The 18,705-nt window shown below is 44.2% G+C and overlaps 1 protein-coding gene across 2 annotated transcripts in view; it reads right to left on the bottom strand.

Moving 5' to 3' along the window:
• Positions 1-14,827: 14,827 nt before the first annotated feature.
• RCL1 (RNA terminal phosphate cyclase-like 1) overlaps positions 14,828-18,705 on the bottom strand; it is a 73,627-nt gene continuing 69,749 nt past the window's right edge. The window contains exon 9 of one of the 2 annotated variants that reach the window (XM_012652883.1): positions 14,828-15,790. In XM_012652883.1, coding sequence (XP_012508337.1) covers positions 15,640-15,790 — 151 coding nt within the window. In that variant the 3' untranslated portion in view covers positions 14,828-15,639. The remainder of the gene's footprint in view (positions 15,791-18,705) is intronic. The other variant, XM_012652884.1, reaches the window with a different exon arrangement.

Below are 18,705 nucleotides of genomic sequence, written 5' to 3'. Positions count from 1 at the left end.
TAGAGAAAGCATATCAGAGCTGAGGATGGGGGCAAGATGGAGTTTGCTGCTGGGGTCAGAGGGAGGGGAGAATATATGATTCTCATGCTCTTCTTCAGGGAGGTATGCTTTCCTCTCCCTGCTTCCATTGAGAATCCCTGTCTTTAAGACCCAGAGATGAGACAGAGTATATATCTAACCTGCCCAATGCGTCGTAGGTAATGAATAAATTGGCAAGTGTAACCTGGAGTTCAGCTTTGCAATTTTGGCTGCAAAGATTGGCCCTTCTCCCAGGAGCATTCTGGGCATAATGCTGCAACACCCCCGCCCACATTAGCAAGAGGTCCCGACTATCCACGGCCATCCTTGTGTGCTTACATCCCTACGAGCTCCTCCCTTGTCACAGAAGCATCTTCTCAGCACAGCCATCACTGCTTACCTTGTTGGGAAGAGCAATCTGAAATGACTTTTCCCTGGGTACCATGCCCAGGTTTCAGGGATTCTTTGAGGGAGAATGTGCCACAGCCCTCGCCCTCCCCATCCACACTTTAGGAAGCACTTCCACCGGCTAAGTTGTTTATCTTTCTTTCATGGTATTGTTGTCTCAAAGGTGTGATGATTCTTGGTTGGTGCTCTTGTGCTTCCTGACACAGGACCAGCCTGGCTTATGGTTACAAGTTCGATTTGCTTTGGGTTTTCTGTCTGCATCCCTCTCTTAGGGATGCTTTGCTCTTTCTGGTCTAACAAGACAGCTCCCTCGGTTGTGTTTTCATGTTTTCAATTCATTACCTGGTTTACAAAATACATTTTCTATCATTTCTATTAATTTAATGATGGAGAAAAAAAGGTCACCCTGTTCTCTGCCCTCCATCTTGAAACCAGGTTGGGATAGAGCCTGAAATAGGGTTAAGGAAGAAACTTCAGGGCCAGAGTGATGGAGTAGGAGAAATTCAATCAAAAGAGACCAAGGGGACAGGCAGAGTAGTTCCTGGGTGGCTGTGCTGCCCCCAGCTCGACCCCACACTCCCATGCCCACCCCTGCCCCTCTGAGCATCTACTTCTAGTGCCCATCCCTTGAAGGTCTGGAGTTTCACCTTACTCAAGGTACATCTCTTTTGCAGTTTTCTAAAAGGTTTTGCTTATGTGGATGAGGGGAAACAGGAAAGAAAACAATGACTCCATTTTATCCCCCTTCATCACATCTTTCCTTCTTATAGACCCTATAAGAAACAGCTCAGTGGCCCAGAACTACCAGGGTCCTTAGATTTGCCAATGATTAGAAAGATACATCCAGGGCCACTGCCAGTCCAGCCACTGGAGATTTCACTTAGCATAAGAAGAAAGGATGAAGTAACGTGGGAATCAATTCAGGCCCCTTCTGGTAAACAACAATCAGCAGAAGGAAAGAGGAGCAAGAAGGGGAGCCCCAGAGCATGGTCAGGGCTACCACATATTCTCAGGCCAATGGTGTGAAGGGCGTCTCTGCAAAAGAACAGCATCTTCTTCGAAGAAATCACCTGGGAAGGTGAACTCCTTATTTAACAGAGGAGATCTTTTTATACAAATATTTAGGAAAGCCTCTGTTGACTTTAAGATATAACTTCATTCTTCCAGATGTCCCCAACAATGGTAAATCTTTATGTTTCAGCAGAGATTTGATGATTGGAATAAGTCTTAAGTCATTTGGAGTGAAGCCTAGACAATGAGCTGGGCAACTCCCTTTCAGGTCAAAATCTAGGTGTGGCTGGGTTAGTGATTGTTTTTTCTCCTGTGCCTGGTAAGACTGCCCAGAAGGGAAGTAGCCAGATCAGTAATCATCATGCCCACTGGTCAACAGAGTCTTGCCAGTGTTAGGTGCAGTGTAGAGCAAGTGTCATTGCCTAGCAGGGTCAGTGCCACTGAGAGAAACAGTCCTCAACCTCTAAAGGCCTTAACTTTTCTGGGTCTGTGGCCGCCTCATGTTTGTGTCCTGAGTCTTCTCTCCAACTCCCCCGATCCCCTCCAGCTCACACTGAACTCCCCATCAGAAGCACTGTGCCAATCTTCCTCAAACTTTGTGTTCAGAGCCAAGAGTGACTCCCCCAGACATCCCACAGTGGCTCAGTGCCTTCCTCTAAATAATTCCAGCAACAGAAAATAGATAAGCAAAAAGTGCAAGTCCCCTTCCCAATCTCACAGGCCTATACTACTCCTATTAATGGCTTAGTATGTATCCTTCTAGATGATTACTCTTTGGGGACTCTAAGAACACTCTTTTACCTAAATCAATGCATATTCTCGATACTAGGCAGAGTCCACAGCAGCAGCCATACCGATGCACCCTCTGCAGAGCCTTAAGTAGGGTGTGATTACCTTGGGCTGTTTTAAAGTCTGTTCAGGCTGCTGTAACGAAATACCATAGATTGAGTAGCTTATAAATAATAGAAATCTATAGTATTTCTCACAGTTCTAGATGCTGGGAAGTCTAAGATCAAAGTGCCAGTAAATTCAGTGTCTGGTGAGGGCCCATTTCCTGGTTCACAGTGCCTTCCTGCTGTGTCCTCACAGGGTGGAAGGAGCATGAGGTCTCTCTGGGGTCTCTTTTATATAGCACCCATTCCATTCCTGAGAGCTCTGCCCTCCAGACCAGACTTAATCACTTCCCAAAGACCTCACTTCCTAATCCATCACCTTGAGATTTAGGATTTCAACATATGAATCTAGGGAGGACAAAAACATTCAGACCATAGCACTGGCCAAAATGGACCACTTCCAGAGCCTGGAGATCTCTTGGTGCAGCTACAGCCCACACCAACCTTGGGTCCTAGAAGAACCTGGCAGGATCATGAGACAAGCAAGGCTGTGGTGCTGGGCTGGCCCAAGTGGCAGGGTTGGCAGTGCTCCTTGGTTCAAGTAGCCAATGGTCTGGGACCAATATCTGGTCTGAACCCTTCCCGATCCTAGCTATGTGACCTCGGTCAAGTCCCTCTACTCTCCAACTTCCTCACCTGGTGAAGACAGAGTTGGAATAAGGAGGAACCAGTTGAGAAGATGCCCAGGGAACCAATCTGTAATGTAACGGAATAGAGAAAATTGGAACTCTGCCGAGGGAGTGTCCTAAATGTTGCCTAAAGGAATCCTTTGATAAGCTGCTGAGTGTTAGGGATCTAGAGGCACATTTCTATAGGAAATATTTGTCTTGGCCTGCCCAGCACCCATGTCCTTGTCTTTTGGCACTGGAAACCATATTTTCCTTGGGGAATCAACTCTCCTACTCTTACTCCATGCGGTATGGGAAGTCTCACTGCACTGGGCTCTTGGAGTTGGCATGCAACCCAGTCGTGGCCAATCACAGCAACCAATCCTTCTGGTGACAGTGATTGATTTCAAGTTGGGCAAATGACCCAACTCGATTAATCCCATGACATTTCAACCTTTTGGGACAAGTTGTGGAAGCGTTGTGAAAACAGCAGTGGGAACTGTTCGATAGACTCTTTCTGTCGGGGCTGCCGAGAGGACAGGATATAAGCCAAGAACTTCTTGTGGCCTCTTGTCACCCTCAGTGGGGTAACCTTGCTGGAGAATGGAGGAGGAAACAGAAGAGCTCAGAAATGGAGCAAAAGCGATGAGTCTTGATGACATGGTTCAAGCCCCTGGATCCAGTTTATGCCTGAAGTGAGATGCACCCCTGGACTTTTCATCTAAATGAGTCAATACATTCCCATTTTTGCTTAAACCTGTTTGAGTTGTTTGCAGTCACTTACCCTCAAGGAAAAAATTCCTACTATACCTTCCAAAGGGAATGCTTGAGTAACAAAAGATAACCAGTTTGCCCTTGGTTAACTGCACGGCTTTAGTTTACCTGAGAAAACATGAAAAGTCAGGGTGCCACCTCCTCTTTTTTATCCTTCCCTCACAAGATGTTCAACCTCTCATCTCTAAATAGATACTGAACAAAAATTTAAAGAATACCCATTTGAAAGGGTACCAAGCTATGACCTGCTGGAGACACTCATATATCACAGCTCAGAGCTGCTGGGACCCAAAATTTTATGTTTATTTTCCAATTTCTCTACTAATCCTGTGATCCTGAGTAAGTCTCACAGCTTCTCTAAGCCTAAACTTAAAAGTGTCTGTGAGGATGAAATGAGATGACGTCCGTGGAAGTGTTGTGAAATCCATAAGGCAGTGACAACTGGGAGTCAAAGGCCGCCCTGGAAGTCAGCTGCTTTGTGGAGGAAAACATCCCACGCCTTGGCGTGGACAACACTTTAGGATCAGGAGATCAGTGATGCTCAATGGAACGTCATCTCCCTGACTGATGACTGAGATGGCTGAGTTACTGAGCTGCCCTCTAATCTTGCCCCTTCTTCTCTCTTCTACCTCCCCTCCCACAAAGAAGGCAGATAGTCAAGGTTTGCGCCAAGAAATTCAAATTTTCCACAACCTTCAAGAATAATTACATAACCAAGACAGGTAACCAATCAGAGACTGCTACTGGGGAGAAAGCAATTTTACAATGTAACAGTCATTACAACCTTCTCAAGAAAGCACAAGGAATTTTTTTAAACATCCAAAATTTTCAGACCTGCTTCTATATGATGATAGAATCTGTTGATTGAGAAAGTACACAGTGAAATAAGTAGAATTCAGTACTGCTTTAAAGTGGATTTGTATGTCATTCGTAGTAACAGTAGTTCTTCACTTGTAGGAAGACAGTCCCACAAGATGTACAAGGTGTATTATGTGCTCAGCATTCGGACAGTCCTCTAGGACACACAAATTCCTGGCAAACAGATCAGACAAGCAGGCCAGCCCCTGGGGACTGGAGCGGCTGACCAACTCCTGTTCTCCCTGCAGGCCTCTTATTTTGCCAAAGCTGTTTTGTCAGTATTGTTAACAAAGGTACTCACCACACGCTCCTTCCATCCAAGGTTGTTTTCCAGTTCCTTTCTCACTCTTCTTCCTCTCAGGTAGGTGGACAGGGAGTTCAAGGTCTCTTTTACCTTCTGCACTCCCAAAAGACAAAACTCAGGGACTACAAATAGCAGTCACTCAAGCTGTCACGAACTGCAAAAGTTTATCCTGGGCAACAGCTTCTAAAAGCACCCATGTAAACTCTACATTTTGAAGAAGACACTCAGAGAATATTGGTCAGGCTCTTTTCTGGAGAGCCCATCAACAGAGGAGTAAGGCTGGCAGCGATTCAAGACAGAGGCTTAGCCCAAGCCCTCTCCCCATTCCCAGTCGCCAGCTCCACTGCCTCAAGGACCGTGTCTGCGCATCTCTGTGACAGCTGCTGGCAGGTGGTGCACTGGGCAGAATTCTCTAAAAAGCTAGATGATTCAAGGTTCAGGCTCAGCCTAACAGTATGGTCAAACACAGTACTTCAAGGAACTTTCATTTCTCCTTGGTTCCCCCTCCCCAAGGATTTCTCCCTGACCTCTTCCAACTTCTTCTTGCTAAGAACCCAAAGTGGGCTCTACCGCCATGTTGAACCTCTGAGCCAAGAGGAAGAGAACAGTCAGGATAACTCTCAAGAAGCTGGAGACATTGTTATAACCCTTACCAACAAAAAAATCCATCCTATCCACACACCCGACCCATCTAATTCCTAGAAGCCCAGACAATAAGAGAAGACAATGGGGCCAGCGAGCCGGTGGCCACTGACTTGAAGCTCACGTGTGGTCAATGCTGCAGGGCTGGGGTAAGGGTCAGACGCGAGCCTGGATTTTCCACCTAGGTTCCCTACAACTACTCAGCTTCTCACAAACAGCCCAATCAAGAATGCGAGAGCTAGCCAGGAACAGTGGCACATGCCTGGAGTCCCAGCTACTCAGGAGGCTGGGATGGGAGGATCACTTGAGCCCAGGAGTTCAATGTGCTGCTGTACTCCAGCCTGGACTTGGGGGAAAAAAGGAGTGCAAGAGCTTATATTTTCCATTTTCCTAAAATATCCTACTAGACCCAGAGCCCCCAGAATAAGAAAACTACATGATATTAATATTTTCTTTCTTTCCTTTTTTTTTTCAGGAGAGGGAGAGTACCATGGCTAAATGAGTTTGAAAAGTACTAAGTTAAGCAGTGTCAACTTCAGGACTTCTTGGAGCTTTTGCTATATTAACATACACTGTGACTCTCCAAGCCTGGGATGGAGACTGCAGCATTTGAACATGCTCTGGGAAGCACTACATTAGACCTCGAGAGACCCTAATGTGGAGGCTGAGCACCGTGCTCTGACCCAGAATCCTGCTGTCATGTCCAGGGGCCTACGCCACTCGTCCAGCTTCCTAGCAGGACTCCTCCCAATTGTCGCACCTGCTTCCAAGCTTCCTGCCACATCACAAGGAAGTCAATTGTGTGGTTCTGTGTTATTTTTGTTTTTTTTTAAGGAACGGTGCAGAGGAGTGGGACAAAGGGGATTCTTAATCTTTATTTGCCTTAAGGGTTGATGGAAAATTACAGAAGTTGTACCTGAGATTCTTGATATAAACTAACATACACACACATGCAGATATATTTGTGTGTATATATAACCATAAAAACAAAATGGTGCGAATTATTTGGAAATAAGAGAAGCATCTCTCATGCTCCCACCCCAGGACCCCGTCACAGCTTTGATGTGTCTTCATTGCTCTTCCACAAGTAGCTCTTTTACACTGTCATCCATTTAACTCTTCTATTCCTGGCAATGGAAAAATGTCCTGGTCTTCCCCCACTCCTGAATCCTTCCAGAGGTTAGGAATGGCAGAACCATGATAGAGAACATCAACTGACATTTTTCTTTAGGCTGGGCCCCCACCCCTCCTCCTGGCCCACGCCCCACATGCTGCTCCCACACCCAGAACTGATCACTGCCGCTTCTCCTCTGCTGGGTTATCATCCGGGGTACTGCTCCCCTTCTAGCCCAAGAATACCACTGGCTAAAATGATAAGTGTTTGCCAAACATCCTGTTAACTTTGGTCTTCTGGGTATAATGATCTTTCTTCGTTGGGCATCATTTGTTAAACTGAATTCATCCTTGTCTACCTCATTCTATATCATAATGCTGGAAGATTCTGAATGGGGAAAGATGGTGGTGGGCAGACAGTAGTGTGGAGCATCTTTCTGAGAACATTCAGGGAAGTAGGCAATACAGTCTATAGTGGACAACTGCTGTTTCTGCCTGCCCAGTATCAATTCTATTTTCTAAAAGCATTCAGATTTCCCTTCAGGAATCACCTCTTCTTATTCTTAGTCCACACAATCTGGGTGAGGCTGACATCATTACCACTCCAGGGAACAGAATCAAATGGAGAATAGATCTGGTCAGAGAATTTTATATTCAGCAAAGGGAGACATAATTCTGTGGGATTTTTTTTTTTTTGAAACAAGTCCTCTCGTTCTGTCGCCTGGGCTAGAGTGCAGTGGCATCACTGTACCTCATTGCAACCTCAAACTCCTGGGCTCAAGTGATCGTCCTGCCTCTGGGACTACAGGCACACACCACCATGCCTGGCTAATTTTTCTATTTTTTGTAGAGATGGGTCTCACTCTTGCTCAGGCTGGTCTCGAACTCCTGGGCTCAAGCAATCCTCCCACTTCAGCCTCCCAAAGTGCTAGGATTACAGGTGTGAGCCACCACACCTGGCCTCCGAGGGGTTTAAAAAGTATTTTTTTGAAGTATTGGGTGGAAAGTATCTCCCTGTCCACGAGGGTTGCCAAGAGGACAGCATATTACAGACAATGCTGGAAAAAGGAAACAACACAGAAGAAAGCAGAGCTGAGAGATGGAAGAGAGTTGAGTTCTGATGACATTGTTTGAACCCCTAGATCCAACTGTACCTGAAGCCAAAATGTACTACTAAACTTCTTAGTTAAAAAAGCCTATAAATTCTTTTGTTTGAGTCAATGTCTTCGATTTCTCATTTATAACTACATTATACCCAATTCAAAGCGTTAGGACTCACCCAAGTTAAAATGACTTCCATATCTCTTTCATAGTATCTCTGGACTCAAGAAACCTAGTCTTTCACTCTACCACCAGTCAAGGAAGCAACTCAGGTTGTTAATGCCTAGTATTGTCAATATGCATGCTTAATTTTCATAGCCGTCTGCAGTAGGTTTTGTTCATATCCAATGAAACTGCAGCTCAAAAAGCTGAGTAATTTGCTCAAAGGCAGGCCTGAGGCAGAAGACCCAAGACCAGAACCTTAGGCTTGTCTTACTTTTTCTATTACATATGATGTTCCACCCAGCCCCAGACTGGCTACAGGAAAAGTAAACTGACATACGAAATTTCAGAATTGGCAACTAGAGATTATGATTCTTTTCCTTTCTTGGTGGCAGAGGAAAGGATGGAGTTCCTTACAACTCAGTTTGCTTTGGTGTACATATTAGCTCCAGGATCTTACAGCCCTGAGGTCAGCCAGGGTCTTCACTCTGCCCCGACTGGATGGATCCTGGCACGTCAGATCACAGTGAACTCACTCTTATAACATGTGTCATGGGACAGTTTGACCTCAACCCGCATGCAGGTGCCACAGTTTGTCCGTGGTTTTCTAGCTGAGTACATCCAAGTACTGGATGTAAAGATAAACTGTGACTCATGCTGACATTAACCTGTTAGGTGGAAGGCTGCTTTGAATCTTCAACAAGGACTGAACTAAAAAGAATCCTAATCACAACCATCATGCTAAATCCTCTCAACAGCAGGGTGGGCATGAGGTAGGTATTTCCCACTCTCAGATAAGGAAACTATGGGTCAGAAGGATGGAGGGCCAGTCCAGTGCCACTGACACAGCCAGGATTCAAACATAGGTTTAATTCCTAAGCCTGTGTTATTTCCACAACGCTCTACGGAAATTCAAGAAACCATTCTGCTTTCCTTTACTTGTTTTAAAAAAAAGAAACCAAAAGCTTTTCTCATAAATACATTTTTTTATAAAAAATAAACACTTAAAAAAAAAAAAAACTTTAAGATCGTGGCCACACCAAACCTTAAAAGATGGCCCCCGTCCTTACCACCACAGGTTAAAAGGGAGGCGAACTGAGCAACTAACAGTGTGATGAGCGCTAAGATAAGGGGGTAGAAGGGCCTATGAGAACATATTGCAGGGGTTGTATTGCAGGGGTCGGGGCTCCCTGGGGAACAGCGGAGGCTTTAAGATTGAGGAGGCAACTCAGCGAGAGGAGGAGAGGGCTTGGACAGTTTTACTTTCTACGCCTCTTATGAGAGTGTTATCGAACCACACATATTAAAATCTCTGAAAGGCTTTTCATAATTTTGCCTTTTAAATGGTTGGTGATCAGCAACTCATTTAGCATGATTAGCCACGATTCCTTGGCAAACACTGTGTGTGATTAGAAATTCTTGTGACGTGATCGTCTCAGCAGCTCATGTACTAAAACCAGAAATTGTTGTGAAAAAAGAAATTCTCACCTACATTGTCTTCAAAATGTTAACAATTAAGCTGGAAAGCATTTCGTTTCATAGATAATTATTTTTGCTCTTTTCTTTGCATAATTTGCAGCCAGTATTTTTTTTTCCTGGTTTCTTGGAAGCATTTTCATAGGTTCTTTGAAATTTATAGATCTCAGGCATGATGCCTTTAATTGCCTAATGGGTAAAATAGCAGAGTGGTCAGAGCTTAGGATCAAGAAGGGAGCATGCAGGAGGGTCCAGGAACCAAGTGCACGCAGCACTTACAAAGCCTAAGGTTGGTTGCCACGATTGAAGCCAGGCACCATTTCAAAACATATGGTCCCCACGAACATTCTTCCTTGAAGACTACAAAGAGCTTCCAGACAGCCACAATTCCCAGAGGCAGCAGAAGTGCAGCTGCCCCCACCGTTTGCCTTTGGGGCATCCTTTGTTCCCAAGATGGAGACCAGCTACCCAGACGGCCACCAGTGAGGACAGCAACAGCCCCACCTCTCTACCATGGCTGTGGTGACAGGGCGCTCAGAGAACAGACACACGAAGGCACCACATACGTCATCACTGGGCTGGTTCATTATCTTTCGTCTTTAAGTTGGCCTCTAGTTTCTATAAACTCATCTACCACTGTCAATTTGAATATATCATTTCCCAAACTGTAGCAGAGAGAAATTCTTAACAAATTAATCAATCTGGATGCAAGTCTCTTTAGAGGGCTGGGGATGGGGAGGAAACAGAGGACTAAAGAATGTACCAAGCCCTCAGAGAAACCCAAAGCAGAAACATCTAGGATTTTTTATTTGGGGGTTTTGGGGGGTTATTTTGGGGGGGCAATTTTGAGACAGTCTCACTCTGTCACCCAGGCTAGAGTGCAGTGGTGTCATCACAGCTCACTGCAACCTCAAACTCCCAGGCTCAAGCAATCCTCCTACCCCGGACTCCTGGGACTACAAGCACATGCCTAATTTTTTTATTTTTAGCAGAGACGAGGTCTCACTCTTGCTCAGGCTCGTCTCAAACTCCTGGCCTCAAGTGATCTTCCTGCCTCGCCCTCCCAAAGTGCTAGGATGACAGGCATGAGCCACCGTGCCTGGCCTAGGATGTTTTAAAATAGGTGCTGACCTGTGCTCTGGGTAGGGATTCAGACGATCTGACAGGGATGGGCCAAATGTGACAAGGAAGTAGAGCAGCCCCACACCCAAGCACCCTTGACAAAATGACAGCTTTTATTTGCTTGGGTAAAGGAGTGATGTGGCTTGGCCTCCGTTAGATGCCAAACACTGATAAAGTATTCAACTCAAATGGCTTCTTAGATGTGGCCAACAAAAGCACAAAAAGGCCCCACCGCTTATTGACATTCCCATTAACTGGGTACTTCTAAAGAACAGGCCAGGATGGTCTGAACACAGAAACTCTCAGTGAAAGTTAGTTCTCATCTGCTGTGCAGCTGGGTGAGGAACAGTGGAGATCCGGGCTGGGCATATGGTCCGTGGTGCTGCATTCCCATTCATCAGACTGGCTAAAATCACCCACTTGAACATCCACAGGTCTCCAACACAGTGCCAAATGGTAAGGTCAACAGGACCCCACATTCTAATCCTCACCCCTTTGACCAAAGCCCCTGGTCAATCCATCTTTTCAGCCCACCCTGATTCCCACCTAACCCAGGTGAATCCCACTCCCACATCGGGCACTGCCAAAGGGTTGGGAATTCTGTCTCCCCAGCATTTCAGTGTCTCCATCTATCTTGATTTCATCATTTGCTCCCAGCTTCTTCTATCCTGCCCAGTTCTTTCCCTCCCTTTACCACCCTCAGCTCTTTCGTGACCATAAAACTAACTGCCAGCATCGGCCTCACCTAGCGGCCTCCCAAACCAGAGACCTAGCAAGAAATGGCCACCTCATGGTCTTTTGTTGTAGGAGGGGCACTCTGAGGACAGATACCATGGTGCAACTTGAGTTTTTATCTTTTTAAGTTGGGTCTGTGATTAGCTACCCACCGCCACTTTGTATCGGAAATAATTTTTTAAAATAAAGAAAACCCACGAGGTTTAGCTGTCTGTGAGAGAGAGCAATTTGGATTTCAGCAGGTCCTCCTGTTGCTTCTTCCCAATCAGCCCATCATGCTGCAATACACTAGCTTCCTTTCGCCCCTTAGCGACTGGTCTGACAAGCATGGTAAAGTATTAGGTTGGTGCAAAAGTAATTGCGGTTTCGGACCGTGAATTTTAAATCATCATAACTAGGCTCGGACACATCTTTATTGATCAAAATAGGAGCCATTACAATCAACACATTTTTGCCAACCAGAAATAAGTTTGTTTGTTATTCCTGTAGCATAAAAATCTGTGCTTTGGGATTTTACGAACTCTTGGAAAGCATTTCCTGCTGGTTGTGGAAACGTTTTCCCTGCAAAAAGTTGTCCAGATGCCGAAGACGTGGCAGTTGGTTGGCGAGAGGTCAGGTAAATATGGCGGATGAGGCAAAACTTTGCAGCCCGGTTCGTTCAACTTTTGAAGCTTTCGTGGTGCAATGTGCGGTCGGATGTTATTGTGGAGAAGAACTGGGCCCTTTCTGTCGACTGATGCCGGCTGCAGGCACTGACTATAGTTTTCGGTGCATCTCATCTATTTGCTGAGCATACTTCTCAGATACAATGGTTTCGCCGGGATTCCGAAAGCTGTAGTGGATCAGACCAGCAGCAGACCACCAAACAGTGACCATGACATTTTTCTGGTGCAAGTTTGGCTTTGGGAAGTGCTTTGGAGCTTCTTGGTCCAACCGCTGAGCTGGTCATCGCCAGTTGTCATATAAAATCCACTTTTGTCACATGTCACAATCCAATCGAGAAATGGTTCATTGTTCTTGTGTACGAAACACTTTAAAACGATGATTTTTTTTGATTTTTGGTCAGCTCATTAGGCACTCACTTACCAAGCTTTTTCGCCTGTCCAATTTGCTTCAAATGCAGAATGACCGTAGAACGGTCAACACTGAGTTCTTAGGCAACTTCTTGTGTAGTTGAAAGAGGATCAGCTTCCATGATTGCTCTCAATTGGTCATTGTCAAGTTCCGACGGCCAGCCACTGTGTTCTTCATTTTCAAGGCTCTTCTCTACCTTGCAAAACTTCTTGAACCACCACTGCACTGTGTTGTTGATGCTGCGAGTTGCCTCTGCTGCTTCACAACCCCTTTTGAAGTCAAATAAGAAAATAGCTCGAATTTGCTTTTTGTCTAACATCATTTCCATAGTCTAAAATAAATATAAAATAAACAGCAAGTAATAAGTCATTAGCAAAAAAACAAAGTGACAAATGTGCATTCAAATGATGTATAACATAATCACATTTATTTAAGAATGCATTCCAACATCAAAGGGCAAATTTCAATAATGCTAAAACCACAATTACTTTTGCGCCAACCTAAATAACGTGATGGTGTCTGTGCAGAATGTAGTTGAAAAGCGCTGGAACACAGAGGCAGGCCCTGTTGATGACAGGAAGGCAAACACAGTGATTCTGCCATGACCCCCCAAAAGTCCACAGGTGTATCTGCCTTAAAAACTCGCTAGTCCCATTGAGCAACTGCTGCTGTAACTCAGAGTAGTCTGTCAGCAGGAAGGAGCAGACAGACCAAGACAGAAAACCAAGCCCCCAAATGCTGGAATCTCTCTCCTCAAACTACCCCACTGAGTAACTGGACTGACTATGAGCTAAGCTAAGATCAAGGCAGAGACCGCTGGAGCCGAATGGTTTCTAAGATATACCAGCAACCAGCAAAGGATGACTTCTGCCCAAGGAATGGTATTGTTTCTCTTGGGAATTTGAGAAGGGGCTGGAAGCGTGCTCTTTAAATAAATATTACATTTGTCCTTCTTTTTGGAACCATTACCGCTATTGCCAGATGTTTTAGCTCCAGAAGCAGCTGTGCCAAATAGAGGGCTGGAACCCCACCAGACACTTCCATCTTTGCTGCAGACAGGAGCACTGCCTGGCCTCTACGTACCACCCTGAGTCCAAAGCAACACGGCCCTTCTCCTAATACTGCGAAGTAGAAAAATAAATAAATAAATAAATAAAGCAACGTGGCCCCTTAGTTCTGGATCTGAATTCTGTATGGGCGGATCTGGGTTCAAATGTCAGCTGCACATAGTAAGATTGGGGTGTGTGTGGTAGGCAGAATTCTAAGTTTTCCCAACCCCTGGCCATTCAAACACAAATCTAGGTTCTGCAGTGATCAGCTGACCTTAAGATAGGGAGATTATCCAGGTGGGCTATTATGATATGAGTCATTTAAAAGCAATGTTTTCTCCAGCCTGCATCACAAGAGGAAGTCAGATTCGAAGCACCAGGATTCCAGGCACCACTGCTGGCTTAAGACAGATGGAACCAAGCGCACAGGAATCAGGGCAGTGTCTGTAAGCTGAGAGTTGTCCACCACTGACAGAGAGCAAGGAAACAGTGACTTCAGTCCTATATTCTGAATTCTGCCAACAACCTGAATGAGCTAGAAGCATGTTCTTTCTTTCCCAGAGCCTTCAGGTGAGAGCCCAGCCCAGCTGACATCTTGAAATCAGCCTTGTGAGACTAAGCAGAGAACCCAACCAAGCCTGCCTGGATGTTTGACCTACAGAACTGTGAAATGATAACTGGATGTTGTTTTAAGCTGCTAAGTTTGTGGGCATTTGTTATACCGTGACAGAACACCAATACAGCATGTAACACTCTCAGCAAGTGCCTCAGTTCAGAATGTCCTGGCATTCCTCAGTGTTAGCCCTCTACCTCCACATCCTCCCACACCCCATCATCAGAGCGCAGCCTTTCTCTAACCCCTTTTCACGGAAAAATAAAAGGCTACCAAGAGGGACTGGTGAGGCAAAGACCTTTGCTTACTTCAAAAGCCCACCCTAGGTGGAGGATAACATTTGGAATCCTAGCAGAAAGAATTAGATCTTTCCCTTTCTACCAACTCCAACCCCATACACACACCAAATGTAGACTCTATTAGGTGGCAGGGGAGATCTGTCACAGGTCCTGAGTATTCACACACACTCTTGCTGGATGGGAATACCCTTTACACCTTTACCTGGGTCCTTTCTCAGACAGTGTTTGCAGCAAGCAATCTTGGGGGATGGAGTAACAACACCTCCATGTGGAAAAAAGAGCAGGCCTGCACAAAAGAGGTGGAGTCCCCAAGCATACATGTTTCTTGGCTGTGATGCAAACCCATTATGTGCATGGCATCCACTTGGGCCCCTCTACGTCCACTGTGGGATGTGGGGGTTAGGGGAAACCAATATAAACAAAAAGCTTATGCTGCTTACGATGCTGAGTAATAAAATTTCTTTGTCTCTGACCCAAGACTCTCATGTCTTCTGCTAGCATCAACAAAACAGTAATAATCTAATTTATTAACTTGTAAGTAGCGTAAAATCCCAGACCTTGACTGTATTACATTTAGATCTTAACATCAGGAGATCTAATGTCTTTACATTATAAATTTCAAAGGAACAAAATACCCTTTTTGAATTTTCTTATGGAGATAAAATTTACATTATAGGGTTATTGTAAGAATAAAACAAAATGTATAGCACATCTGGGCTGCAGAAAACACCCAGAACTTTAGTTGGACTCCTGTCCTCTATAGCTACCCAGCCCTCACATAAGCATACAATGAACCAGATAAGGATCAGTATCTGTGTCCATAATAGCAATCCATTCAGAAGAGATCAAATAGTCTAATATACCAATTTCTGACCTTTGCACAGCACTGCACAACTCATAAAATAACTTCCACATATATTATCTCATTTAATCCCTACAATAGAAACCGAGGCTCAAAGAGGTTAAGTCCTTCCAGAAAGAACAGTAACCACAGGTTACTCCACAGGTCTGGAAAATGACCAGATGACATAAGCCCAGCCATGTGGGCTGAGGAAGCATGGCTGAACGCAGCTGCAACACTGTTCTAGCTGGACAACCATGTCCCGAAGGCACACTCTTCCTCCAGGTAAGCCGAGGGAACTTACGGTGACTGGGTCTCCTGAGGAATATCAATGCCACTGGAGAAATGGCAGGAAACCACATGATACAGAGATATCTTTTATTTACATAGAGATTTTTTTTTAAACAGAAAATGAAGCAAGTCTTTAATATAAGTAGCTGTCCTGTCCTGGAAGAATACATTTGGACTTGGTCCCTTTGCTGTCCTTGGCAGTCTCTGCTTTGTCCGTAGGCACTGGGGCCTTATCTTGTTACAGTTATCACTTGAGCGTCTTGCTAAGGTTGGAGAAGCCAATGCCAACACAGGTCATCAGTACTTTATCCCCGCCCTTGAGTTCTTCACCACATGGCTTGGTTTCAATTTTAAACATAATCTGGAAAAAGCTCTTCAAATGCCGCAAAAATTCTATCCTAAAAAAAAGAAAACAAAAGGAATTCATTTCTTAAAAAATTTCTCCTCCCCCCACCTAGAATCCAAGATTTTAATTTACCAGACCAAGAGGAAGGACTGAAATTAAAACATCTCACCAAATCTGATTAAACAGTACTTACTTCCAGCCTACCAGTTTCCAAAGGAGATTTAGATAGCTTGCAGAGATGCATGCAATATAGCAAGATAAACAGGAAAAAAAAAAGGTTAATGACACATAAGTCATTTGGTCCTACATACCCATTAGGGAGTGGACATAAATATGGTGATAATTTTTTTTTTAAAGAGACGGGGTCTCGCTAGGTTGCCCAGGTTGGACTCCTACTCCTGAGCTCAAGCTATCCTCCCACCTCAGCCTCCCAAGTAGCTGGGACTACAGTACGGGCACGTGCCACTACACCTGGCTTTTGAGTGACCCATGCAAAGACAGAACTTCCAACCAAAAAAAACAAATAAAAATCCTTCCCTTGTGACGATTTCAATTTAGTGTTGTGGACAAGATAAATAAGTTAAATATTCTTGAAAAGTACTATGGAAATCTAAGAAAAGCAAACAACACAGATGGGGAAGAACTGTGGTATTAACAATATTTGTGCCTATTTGGCAGGAGGCAATATTACATAAAGTGGCCATGGAAAAGCTCACAGTAAACACGGCAAGGAGTTTCATAGGGCTATTTCTTATAATCCCCCTTTAACACAGAGTGATGGCATTGCCCCAAGAATACCTTGTAAAGAGCAATTCTATGGATGGACCACGGTGCAGGTATACAGGTTTCCAATGATCTGCCCCAGCAGACCCAGCAACCCCCCAGCTAGCCTGACCAAAACACTCACCTGCAGTGTTCGCTAAATACACAGGTTCCTGAGGTTCTGAACAGCTTACAACACGTAGGAAGAAGTACTCATGTGGAAAAGCTCAGAATCATATGCCACATGCAAGCTGCCCCTCCCCATCCCCTACTAAGCCAAGCCCTGTGCTCCCCAGCGCATAGAGGCCAGAAATATATTAACAAGCATCCCTGGCAATTCTCATCAGGCAAGTTTGGGAAATACTGGTTCAGTGAAGAATGATGGTCTGCACACCTGCAATGAAGTATTACAAAAACCTTATATTGTGCTGTCTCCCAATCAAACCAGCCAAACTCCCTACCCTGGCCAGATGGTTCTCAACCTCAACTGCACACCTGAGAAGCTTCAAAAATACTGATCCTAGACATGCAGATCTATGGAATAGAATTGAGAGTCAAGAAATAAACCCACACATTTATGGTCAACTGAAATCTGATGGGGAAAGAATAATCTTTTCAACAAATGGTGCTGGAACAACTGGATATCCACATGCAAAAGAATGAAGTTGGACCCCTTCCTCACATCATACACAAAAATTAACTCAGAAAAGGTCAAAGGCTTAACTCTAGAGCTAAAAACTATAAAATTCATAGGTGAACATACTGGAGTAAATCTTCATTACCTGGGGCTACGTAACAGTTTCTTAACCATTTCTTAAATACGACACCAAAAGCACAGCAATAAAGAGGAAAAAAAAGATAAATTAGATTCTATCAAAATTAAAATCTTTAGTGCATCAAAGGACACTAGCAAGAAAGTGAAAAGACAACCTACAGGATGGGAGAAAATATTTGCAAGTCATACATCTGACAAAGGTCTGGTATTTAAAATATATAAAGAAATTTACAACTCAGTAATAATAACAATAAACTCAATTCAAAGATGTGAGAGAGACCTAAATAGACATTTCCTCAAAGAAGACACACAAATATCCAATAAGCACATAAAAAGATGTTCATTATTAGTTATTAGAAAAATGAAAATCGAAACCACTATGAGATACCACTTCATACCCAATAGGATAGTTATAACAAAAAGACAGACAATAACAAAACTGTGGGTAAGGATGCAGAGAAATTAGAACCCTCATACACTGCTGGTGAGAATGTAAAATGGTACAGCCACTATGGAAAACACTCTGGAAGTTCCTCGAAATGTTAAACAAGGAGTTACCATTTGACGTAGTAATTCTACTCGCACGTTTACATGCAAGAGAAATGAAAACATAAACCCACACAAAAACCTGTATCCAAATGTTCATAGAAACAACCCAACTGTCCATCAATTGATGGACAGATAAATAAAATGTGGTATATCCATCCAGTGGAATATTATTCAACCATAAAAAAGGAATGAAGTACTGATACAACATGGACGAACCTTGAAAACATTACGCTAAGTCAAAGAAGCCAGTTGCAAAGGACCACACATTGCATGTTTCTCATTACAGTATATGAAATAGCCACAATAGGCAAATCTATTACAGAGACAGAAAGTAGATTAGTAGTTGCCTGGGGCTACGGATAGTGGGGCAAATAGGGAACAACTGCAAATGGTCACAAGATTTTGTTCTGAGGTGATGAAAATGTTCTAAAATCAGATTGTGGCTGTGTTTATACAACTCTGTGAATATGCTAAAAACTATACACTTTAAATGGGTAAACTGTGTGGTATGTGACTTATATCTCAATAAAACTTTAAAATAACTAAATACATATTTGTGACACTAAGAAACAATACTGATCCTGGTTCTCACCCCTACTCCATGCATACCAAACTACACATAAAGCCTACTTCCATGAATTTTCCACCCCTGGCAGTAGCCTGTCCTGAGCACTGATCTACTCAAAGGAGGGAAAAGGCAATGAGGAGAAAAGGGGGCATGAACAATTCCTTACCCTGTCTGGCTGAAAGGACCAGCACATCAGGGGCCAAGAGATGAAATGGTTACTACCCTAGAGAGCAGGAGTTCTGGTCAGTGCTGCATGCTCACAGAAAAATCTCCCAATTCTTAGCTTTCCCCTCCACCGAGGAACGTGCAACTT

This window comes from Propithecus coquereli, unplaced genomic scaffold (genome assembly GCF_000956105.1).
Source record: "Propithecus coquereli isolate 6110/MARCELLA unplaced genomic scaffold, Pcoq_1.0 Scaffold403, whole genome shotgun sequence".
Classification (NCBI taxonomy): domain Eukaryota; kingdom Metazoa; phylum Chordata; class Mammalia; order Primates; family Indriidae; genus Propithecus; species Propithecus coquereli.
Note: the sequence above shows the minus strand (reverse complement) of the source record. Positions and strands in the feature narration are given on the sequence as shown.